Source organism: Podarcis liolepis (genome assembly GCF_965112155.1).
Source record: "Podarcis liolepis genome assembly, chromosome: 4".
Classification (NCBI taxonomy): domain Eukaryota; kingdom Metazoa; phylum Chordata; class Lepidosauria; order Squamata; family Lacertidae; genus Podarcis; species Podarcis liolepis.
Genome location: NC_139558.1, coordinates 98,607,162 through 98,618,047, shown reverse-complemented (window position 1 = coordinate 98,618,047; position 10,886 = coordinate 98,607,162). Strand labels below are relative to the sequence as shown.

The following is a 10,886-nucleotide window of genomic DNA, read 5'->3' as shown; positions in this document are numbered from 1 at the left end:
GATGGGACATGAAACCAGGTCCATTCCCGCCTCCGCCACTTTCCGCTGGGCTACAGCAGCTTTTTGGAGGAAACAGCCTGTTCTTTATCCATCTTCCCATTCCTAAGGAACAACTTGCCCTTTCAAGCCAGGGATTGCTTTAAGGGCTTGTGTATAAAACCATCAATTGATCTGCTGAGTCCATTATCTTATGGAGTTGCTCTTCGCAGCTTTGCCAGAAGGCAACTGAGAATTCAATGCCTCTTATTGTATTTTATCACTGGCTGGTGATCTACAAAAGATTCTTTAAAAGGCTGCCAAACAGAAGTCTACAAGCCACTGCGGGCAATGACAGGCAGAAATACACAAATACAATCATTTTTGTTTTGCTGTTAAGAGAAGAAAAAAGACATGGTGGGAAATTCTGACAGCTAGCAATTTTGACGACGAAACCAAAGAAATAACCCTGGCAACATATGCCCCCTAGTGGCAAAGAGACCAAGATGATAAAAAATCTGGTTTTGTTAGGCAAGGTTGGAATAAAACAGGGGTCAGTAAACATTTTCAGCAGGGGGCCAGTCCACCGTCCCTCAGACCTTATGGGGGGCCAGACTATATTTTTTTGGGGGGGAATGAACAAACCTATGCCCTGCAAATAACCCAGAGGTGCATTTTAAATAAAAGGGAACATTCTACTCATGTAAAAACACACTAATTCCCAGACTGTCCGCAGGCCGGATTTAGAAGGCGATTGGGCTGGATCCGGCCCCCGGGCCTTAGTTTGCCTACCCATGGAATAAAAGGTAAAGAACCCCTGACAGTTAAGTCCAGTCTGGGTTTGCAGCGCTCATCTCACTTTACTGGCCAAGAGAGCTGACGTTTGTCCGCAGTTTTTCCAGGTCATGTGGCCAGCATGACCAAGCCACTTCTGGCAAAACCAGAGAAGCGCACTGAAACACTGTTTACCTTCCCGCCAGAGCGGTACCTATTTATCTACTTGCATTTTGACGTGCTTTCGAACTGCTAGGTTGGCAGGAGTTGGGACCAAGCAATGGGAGCTCACCCCGTCGCAGGGATTCGAACTGCCAACCTTCTGCCAAGGGATTCGAACTGCCAACCCTAGAGAGCCAGTGTGGTGTAGTGGTTAAGAGCGGTAGTCTCGTAATCTGGGGAACCGGGTTCGCGTCTCCGCTCCTCCACATGCAGCTGCTGGGTGACCTTGGGCCAGTCACACTTCTTTGAAGTCTCTCAGCCCCATTCACCTCACAGAGTGTTTGTTGTGGGGGAGGAAGGGAAAGGAGATTGTTAGCCGCTTTGAGACTCCTTAAAGGGAGTGAAAGGCGGGGTATCAAATCCAAACTCTTCTTCTTCTTCTTCTTCTTCTGATCGGCAAGCCCTAGGCTCTGTGGTTTAGACCACAGTGCCACCCACGTCCCATTAAGGTTGGAATAGCCATTTATAATTAGTACTTTGCAAGAACTGGATTACCTATCCATTCTTAAGGAAATCAGCCTTGGACAGATCCTGAAGCTGAGGCTCCAATCTTTCGGCCACCTCATGAGAAGAGAAGACTCCCTGGAAAAGACCCTGATGTTGGGAAAGATGGAGGGCACAAGGAGAAGGGGACGACAGAGGACGAGATGGTGGGACAGCTTTCATAGAATCATAGAATCATAGAGTTGGAAGAGACCACAAGGGCCATCGAGTCCAACCCCCTGCCAAGCAGGAAACACCATCAGAGCACTCCTGACATATGGTTGTCAAGCCTCTGCTTAAAGACCTCCAAAGTAGGAGACTCCACCACACTCCTTGGCAGCAAATTCCACTGTCAAACAGCTCTTACTGTCAGGAAGTTCTTCCTAATGTTTAGGTGGAATCTTCTTTCTTGTAGTTTGGATCCATTGCTCCGTGTCCGCTTCTCTGGAGCAGCAGAAAACAACCTTTCTCCCTCCTCTATATGACATCCTTTTATATATTTGAACATGGCTATCATATCACCCCTTAACCTCCTCTTCTCCAGGCTAAACATGCCCAGCTCCCTTAGCCATTCCTCATAAGGCATTGTTTCCAGGCCTTTGACCATTTTGGTTGCCCTCCTCTGGACATGTTCCAGTTTGTCAGTGTCCTTCTTGAACTGTGGTGCCCAGAACTCGACACAGTATTCCAAGTGAGGTCTGACCAGAGCAGAATACAGTGGCACTATTACTTCCCTTGATCTAGATGCTATACTCCTATTGATGCAGCCCAGAATTGCATTGGCTTTTTTAGCTGCCGCGTCACACTGTTGGCTCATGTCAAGTTTGTGGTCAACCAAGACTCCTAGATCCTTTTCACATGTACTGCTCTCAAGCCAGGTGTCCCCCATCTTGTATTTGTGCCTCTCATTTTTTTTGCCCAAGTGCAATACTTTACATTTCTCCCTGTTAAAATTCATCTTGTTTGTTTTTGCCCAGTTCTCTAATCTGTCAATGTCGTTTTGAAGTGTGATCCTGTCCTCTGGGGTGTTAGCCACCCCTCCCTGTAATTCTTGAAGCCACTAACATGAGTTTGTCCATGGGGTCACGAAGAGTCTGACACAACTAAACAAGAAGAACTGGAATGGTCAAGCCCCACGTATAGGAGCCAGCTCCTAGGGGCCGAGATCCTTGCACCCCCCCAATAAAATATTTGAGGGCTGGCCCACCCCAAAGTTGATGGACATTGCCATTCAAATAGATGTCTGTGCACCGTGTCATGTGATCAATTGTGCATGGCAGGGCTTACTTGGGCCGTCCAATCAAGTTAGCACCCCTGATACCATGTAATTTGCATTTTGAGTTTGCCCATTGTTTGGACCTCTATTACAGCCTGGTAGATCCTCAGCACTATCCCTTCTCCTTACAAAACGACAAAGAATGAAATCTTATATCCCTTTTACCTGAGAGTAAGCACCACTGAATTCAATGGGCCTTTCAGGTACTTTTGAGTAGATACAGTTAAGGTTCCACTGCCTTGTTTATTTAAAGAGAAGGACCATGCATGCAAAATCCTTGACATCTTCATGTAGGGCTGAGGGGAGCATTGCCTTAAAATCTGAAAGCCACTGTGGTGTAGTAAGTTACAGATAGGTAGCCGTGTTGGTCTGCCATAGTCAAAATAAAAAAGTTCCTTCCAGTAGCACCTTAAAGACCAACTAAGTTAGTTCTTGGTATGAGCTTTTGTGTGCATGCACACTTCTTCAGATACACTGATCTGGCAACTAAGAACTAACTTAGTTGGTCTTTAAGGTGCTACTGGAAGGAACTTTTTTATTTTGACTGTGGTGTAGTAGTTAGAGCAGTGGTTCTCAAACAGGAAGCATATTGGGAAACAAAAATTAAAAAACACCTACTGCTTGATTTATATCACAGAACACAACTACTTTATAATATGATCAAGGGACATCCAGGAAGTATAAAACGACACAGCTACATAAGAATGTGAATCATCCCCAAAATATAATTATAAACGAGCCACTTGCTTTTATATATATATATATATATATATACACACACACACACACCTGAAGTATGTAAACAAACTCAGCGAGAGATGTGAGCTTTCTTTTACAGGGTAATCTCATTTATTAGGTCTAATTTTGAGACAAACACACTCCCATCTCCTCATCAATACAAAGAAACCTTTCTCTTTTCTGATCTTTCATATTTGTTAGAGTAGAAAATCCTTCTTCACAACAATATGCTGTGGAGAACTTTAGAATAGGCAATGCTCCTGCTTTCATTTGAAAAGATATATATATATATCCATATTCTGCAAATTTAATTTTCTCTTATAGTATCCTATATGACACTGAAATGTTTCTTTGGTGGTCCTTGAATCTTCCCACACTTGTCATTCTCTCCTGCCGCACCAATGTGGCATGCCATTATCTTTGAGAACCACTGGGTTAGTGTTGAAGTGGGAGCCCGGGGTTCAAATTCTCACTTTGCCATGAAGTTTGCTGGGTGACCTTGGGCAAGCCTAAGCTATAAAGCGAGGAGGGTAACTATGTACACCACCTTGAGTTTCTTGAAGGAGCAGGCTAGAAATGCAGTAAGAAACCTTGGAGAGCAGCAGGCTGTGCAAAATCTGTTCACTCTACATCCAGCACACCTCCACCACTGGTTTTGGGGTGCCGGACACATTTACGTTGGCCATACCCCATTGTTTCTCATGACCTACTGCATTTTTAAAGCGTTAACCGCCCCCCCAAATCCTCAGCTCTGATCTGAATTACGAAAAATAATGACTTTTATTTAAATTGACCCTGAGTCTACAGCCTCAGAATAAGGCAGCTTGCCATGAACGCATGGAGGCTTACTACCCCGCAACCACGCACCGGATGACCGAATTCCCAGGTAATTGCACGCAAGCTCCAGCAGCGGGACCCCAATCCGATCACACGTGCATAGATAGGATCTGCAAATGTATCTCGCTTGCGCCTCCACGACTCGCTGCATTCGCGGCGTCTTTCCGCTAGGGGGCAGCAGCAGCTAAGCCGGCTCACACTATTTAAGCACGCTCGCACTCGACAGCCAATAGGGAGGCGGGGCAGCGTCGGCGCGTGCGCTCCTTCCCCGCCCACTTAACCCGCCTGTCAGTCAAATCAGAGCGCGAGCGCCCCGCTTAAGCCCCGCCCCTCAAGACTCTCCCGTGTTTCCCCGCCCATTTCTCTCCCCGTGTCTAGGTGGTCGTCTGAATCGGCGGGATGCGGGGCTGGCTTGGAAGGACACCCCCTTTTTGGGAACGATAGAATGAAACGGAGACGGAAAGCATTCGCGTTCTCTTTATCTCCCCGCGCCGCCATCCCTCCCCCCCCCACGTTGTCACGGATGTGAAGCGCGGCGGGTCCCCCTTCACACGTGCGAGGCGATGAAAAGCCGGTCCCGCCTCTGTCACACCGACACGCGCGAAGACGCCACCCCCTAAAAAAAATAAAATCCTATTTTTTTTTGTCCCCTCAGTGCGGCGGCGCCCCTCATTTTCCGCCTGTCAGGCCGCCGCCGCCGCCTCCTCCCGCTTCTCTCCCCTCACAGTCCTCTCATCTCCTCACGACGGTGCGGGAACCCGTATCCCGCTCCTCGCCTTTTCTCCCCCGACAAATCTCTCTCTCTTTCTCCTCACGCCCCCAACCCATTACTCGCTCCCCTCAGGCCCGCACGGGAGGGAGGCGGGCACGCGCGCGCATTCCGTTAGCTGGGCGGCAAAGCCGGCGGCGGCCCCTCAGTGAGAAGACCCCGCCTTTTATAACCTCGCCTTCTCGCGCGCGCCCCCGACGCGAGGTCTTTCTGCCTCTTTCTCTCGCGCGCCAAGCTCCTCCCCCTTCTCTCACAGACGCTCGGCTCCTTCCCTCCGGCGGCGGCGCGGGAAAGGGAGGGCCGAAAGCCGCGCCCCCTTTTCTTCCTCCTCACCCCCCCCCGGCGCCGTAGCCACGCCCACCGCTCGCTCTCCCTCTCTCTCTCCGCCCTGGCCACGCCCACCCGCAGCTCCCTCTCTCTCTCCCTCTCGCTTTCTGCCTCTGCCGCAGAGAGAGCGAGACGCGCCGGGGACCGAGCTGGGCCGGCTTCGCCTCCTCCTCCCTCCTCCGCCGTCTCTCCCGCCGCCGCCTCCTCGGAGCCGACCGTTGCCTGCTCCCCTCCCCCTCCAGCTCCCCTCAGCAGAGCCGCCGCCGCCGCCGTTCGGGGCGGGGAAGGGATTGATGTGGAGGCCGAGAGCGGCAGCGCCGCCGCCTCCGCCATGCAGCCCCCGCCGAGGAAGGTGAGGAAGGGGGGGGGACTTGGAGGGGCAGGCCGTGCGGGGGAGACGGGACTGAGGTAAAAATTAAAACGGGGGGGGGGAGGACGGAGAAGAGGTGCTGCCCCCTCACAGGCGGGGGGGGCAGGCTGAATTGAGGGAGGGGGCTCTGAATTGAGGAGGGGGGGATGCAGAGAGAAAGACAGCCTTGGTTGCAAAAAGGGGGGGCGGGGGCGTAGTGATGTGTGGGGAGGGAAAGGGGAGCGAACGAGAGGGGATGGTCCTGCTTTAGAGAGGTTTAGCGTGGGGGGGGGGGAGAAGAGGGTCGTTGAAGGCCCCATGGGGGGGGGAGTGTGATTTGGATTTTGGGAGGGTGGGTATATGTGTGTTATAAATGCGTTGCATTTGGGGGTGGCACCCACCGCAGCAGGGGCTGCAGAGGTGCCGCCTGCGGAGCTGGATTTCAGGGTGCGGGGCATGGCAGGGGGGTGAAGGCGGCAGCAGACAGGGACTTTTGATGGTGGGGGGGTCTATTAGCTGTCAGGCAGGCTGCAGGAGCCTCTGAATGGGGTTGCAGGTGGAAGGGATGCTTGGTGTTGCAGGCCGGTGGGCAAAGCCATAGGCTTTCGATTTTGGTGGGGGGGGGTGGCATCTTGGGGGGAATAGGAAAGGAGGGTTGCAAAGGTGCTATTTGTGTGTCTGCTTGGGCTGCAGAGCTGCTTGTGGCAAAGATGGCATAGGGCAGGGAGGTGCAGAAGACAGGCATGTGGCTGGGTCTCTTTCCATGAATTGAGGCTTTTTATTTTTAGGGGGAGGTACAGTGCAACTTGTGAATGTGAGCAAGGGTTGCTAGATATACAGTGGAACCTCAGGTTACGTATGCTTCAGGTAGCAGACGCTTCAGGTTACAGACTCCGCTAACCCAGAAATAGTACCTTTTCTTCAGGATGAGAACAGAAATCGTGCTCTGGCGGCACGGCAGCAGCAGGAGGTCCCATTAGCTAAAGTGGTGCTTCAGGTTAAGAGCAATTTCAGGTTAAGAACGGACCTCTGGAACGAATTAAGTACTTAACCCGAGGTACCACTGTATTACTGGTGGAAGGTAGGTTGCTGTCCCTGTGGGACGACATACACTAAGCGTTTTGGAGGTTGGATTCAGATTGCAGTGGGTGGAGGTTGGTAGCAGGTTGCCCTGGGGCATGGAATGAGTGGGGCCTAAGGGTGCTTTTGACATACTGAGATTTGGGGTGTGTTGAGTGTCGGATGGGCTAGTGCCATGCAGGCTACCTAAAAGTAAGGGGCCGTTGGCACAGTGAAGGGGGCACAGGGCTTTGCAGCAGTGCCATATGCTTGCAGCTGAATTGGTGGAGGGCAGTGTGTAATTGGGATGGTTGTAACAGCAAGAGAACAAGCAGTTGTGAGGTGCTGAAGAGGTGGAGAAAATAGTTGCAGTGAGAGCTGTAGGGATTTTGAGGGTAGGCGGCAGAGGAATGGGAATTGTGGCAGAATATGATTGTTAGGGAGGCAAGTTAGCATCAAAAGTGTCTGAAGGCTGTGGTGGTCGGCTATGGCGATTTGGTCTGTTTGGGGGTCAGGTTGCTTGTAAGGGGGCAGATTGCCTGCCTTGGTTAGATATGGGGCTAAGTGCAATTTCTGGTGGATGCTGGCTGTCATAGGAAGTTGGAAACTGACTCGGTTTAATAGGAATGATCTGCACTGCAGAGAGCAGGGGGAGTGGAAGGTAGGATTCTGGTATAAGAGGACTAAGGTCCTGATCAAAACAGCTATATGGATGCTTGATTTGCTGTGAGTGCTGTGAGATTGGAAGGCTGGTGCCGTTTTAGGGTCGGGTCATGTTGGATCACACAGAACGGGCCACAAAAATCTGTGCGGTGGATGCTAGCAGGGGTTGTAGCTCCATTGTAAAGCACCTTCACTGCATGTGCAAGGCCTCAGAAGTTTGCTTACAGGTACCGGTAATTGGCCAGGAGGCCTGCAAAAGACCTTGGACAGCTGCTGTTCATCTGAGTGCATATGTACAGTGCCAAATACACTAGCAGGATACCGAGGCAGCTCCTTAGGGATATAGGATGCATTAGCAAAGTTTGGTGACTTTGTGATGGCGGGGAAAAGAGGGAGTGAGTGTTGGTGACAGCATTAGAGAATAAAGAATCTTTGTGGTGTCAGGTGTCCTAAAGTTGACTTTGACTACATTAAGATGTTAGGAGGTTGGTCAGCTGTTTGCATTGCAGTCATATGATTCAAGAGCTCTGGTAGGTCAGGACAGCACCATGCTAAAGCCTCTAAAGAAATAAGAGAGGCTTGTAGATTCCTTTCTTTTGCGGTGCTTTTGCAGCATCTCTGGTGTTGACACCCAGTGGTGGGGATAATCACTTTGAAAACCTGGGCAGTGAGTTACAGAAGGACTATAAATAGCAATTCAGTCTACAGGACACGGATGAGGGTGGGTGGAGTTAACCATTTGTGATATAAAAGGGGGAATGAGTAAGTCTCAAGAACCTAGGAGCCTGGATGGATCAGACCAAGACCCAATCTAGTCTAGCATTCTGTTTTCACAGAACTATGCACTGTGTGAAGTACTTCATGTTGTATATCCTGAATCTTGATAACCAGCTTAATTGCAAAGCCCTGAGTTCTAGTATTATCAGACAGCATGTTTAATGTGATGCACGGGATTGGGGATAAAAAAAAAAGAATCCAAATAATGCTTTTGGTAGTGTTAGGAGTGGGGTATAGTGCTGTAAGAGTTGAGGACATTACCCTTGAGATCTCGGGGCCTGTTTACTAGAACTCTGTAAAGAGCTGCATATGTATGTTTGTGTGTTTAAAATGGAACTTGGATGCGACCGAATATATTGGAGAGAGTGTGTGTGTTTGAACTGTGTAAAACAAAAAGCCTGAACTCCTCAGTGCATCAAGATAGCTTGTTACGTTTGGGGGAGGGAACAAGGATGCTTTTCTCTGCCCCTCTCTGTTGTTTTGAGGGTGGACTTGGCCAGGAAGCAGAGTTTATGTTAAAGGCCATTCTAGTTTCCACTCTGTTTATATTGCATGCAAGTTTATGCATTGTGCACTGTGTTTCAATTTCACAAGGGGATTTTATCTCCATTCCATGGGTTAAGGCAGCTATGCTTGATGAATTTATTTTTCGTGCTGTTTGGATAAAATTCAAACATGTTCAGCTTTTTGGTTTTTTAAAAAAGAATACTGGATTCTCCATTTGTTTAAAAGTACTAAGTCTTGGCTAACTGGGCATAAAAGCTTGCCTCTTCGTGTTTTTCTAGGATTGGGGCATTCTTGTTGCTGGGGGAATATTTTCAGGGTTGGGATTGCCAGAAGAGGGGGAGGTGAGATTTCTGTTGCCTAGTGGATAAGATGGGGAAGATTGCTTTTGCTTGAGGGAAGGTCTGTTTCCCTGTTTTTCTTCTTCTTTTTTCTTTCAGAAGAGTTGTGTTTTTTCTCTATATAATGATCTGGCTCAACATGATGCTAAAAGCAAGAAGGGTTAAAAGGTTTGAGCCTGTGTCTTTTAAAAAATGTTTGTGAATTTCTGTGGTGATGCCTGTAACGAGTCAGTCCAACCCCTGTCATGCTGCTGAGCGGCAGCTTGAAAAAAACATGACCTCAACATGATGTATTGTTACGACACAAAGGTATATTTGACTGCTATATTCAGAAAACATCATTAAGGATATTGGACTCTCGACTGAGATAATTGCATTTGAAGGTTGATGTTACATGGAGTTAACCAATGTGAAATTTAGTTGCATCAATTGCACCGTTCTACAAATCTAATTAATAATAATAGTAATAATGATAAAATGTCTCTGAATACTAGTTGCTGGGAATCGCAGCTGGGAGATATGTTAAACCCACATCCAGCTTGCAAGCTTCCCAGAGGCATCTTGTCAGCTATCCTGAGAACAAGATGCTGAAGTAGATGGACCATTGGGCAGGCACAGCAGATTCATCCTGTGTTCTGGTGTTCTTCTTAAACATCCTGAGTTTTGGAGTGCTTTACCTCTTTCCCCTCAGTATTTGCACTCTTACTCCAAGCACTACAGAGCTGAATCTCTTGTTGCAAGTGGGTCCGTGCTTGGATGTTTAGAGAGAAGTGAACATATTGCTCGTAGTACCAGGAAGCAGTGAGAGGCTGTGGGTATGAAAGTTTAAATTCAATACAGTGTTTAGAACAGAGAGAAATAAGGACTCACGTAATTCACATTATCTGCATTTTAAGAATGATTTTGAGAATCGTTTCAGTAAGCTTTTTTGCACCTTGGAATTCTGAGCGCCCTCTCCCTCCTTGTTTGTTTTTTGCCAACTTCATATGTGACCTGACTGCAAGGTGACATCTCAGTAGCTCAAAGCTTGAGACTCTGAGTTCTCGTGATTGTTTGACTGTTTAGCAATCTGAAAACTTTGCTTGCGATACCATCCAAAGGCAAAGTTTTTTGCATTGTGCCAGCTTGAGGTATTCAAAATAGGATATGCAAATGACTTTCCTTTGGCAAATGGTATGAATTTAAAAACTCGCCGATGTTAGTTGCTACAGTTGTCAAATTATAAAATGAGAATATTGTGGATTAGGGATCCATAAATGTTACGCTGGCTCACTAGTTGGCCGTTATTTGCCTTTGCTTCTAACTTGTTCTCAAGCTCCATAGTACATCCTGGGGTAGCTTGGCTGAGTGGGAGAAGAGATTCGGAAAAAGAAAGAGGGGTGTTTTCTATAATACCGGATTTGGGTAAAATTGTGAGAGACATTCTGCCTTCTTCAGAGCTCACTGCAATAGAGAAGTGGCTCCTACTCTTCCTTAGTGGTGGTGAGGTGCTTTCCGTGCTGACATTTGGTCTGCTTGCTTCAAATCATCATGACATGAGACCTGCTCCTCAAGTTTACTGCAGTTCAGAGAAAATTCAGAGGAGGGGTATGTTTGCTACATGGTGCCTTCCAGGAGTGTAGACCATATACTGTAAACAGATTGGTAGAGGGCATGCTGCCTGTTCTACAAAGTTTGGAACTGCAATGTTTAGAAGTAAGCAAAAACATGTCTCTGTTCATGGAGCTTGTAATATGAAATAACATGTTCCAGAATCTAGCATCTTGAGAACCAACTTTACAAGACTAAAAC

The 10,886-nt window shown here is 48.2% G+C and overlaps 1 protein-coding gene across 10 annotated transcripts in view; it reads left to right on the top strand.

The window, feature by feature from the left end:
• The first annotated feature begins 5,417 nt into the window (after positions 1-5,417).
• The window catches only part of FCHSD2 (FCH and double SH3 domains 2), a 145,951-nt gene continuing 140,482 nt past the window's right edge, over positions 5,418-10,886 (top strand). For 3 of the 10 annotated variants that reach the window (XR_014525179.1, XM_083499542.1, XM_083499541.1), the window contains exon 1: positions 5,428-5,754. Coding sequence is in view for 8 of the 10 variants with exons in the window: in XM_083499542.1 (XP_083355668.1) it covers positions 5,734-5,754 (21 nt within the window). In the remaining 2 variants the exon portion in view is untranslated. Of the gene's footprint in view, positions 5,755-9,594; positions 10,791-10,886 lie in introns of those variants that run through there. The other 7 variants (XM_083499539.1, XM_083499536.1, XR_014525178.1 and 4 more) reach the window with 6 other exon arrangements.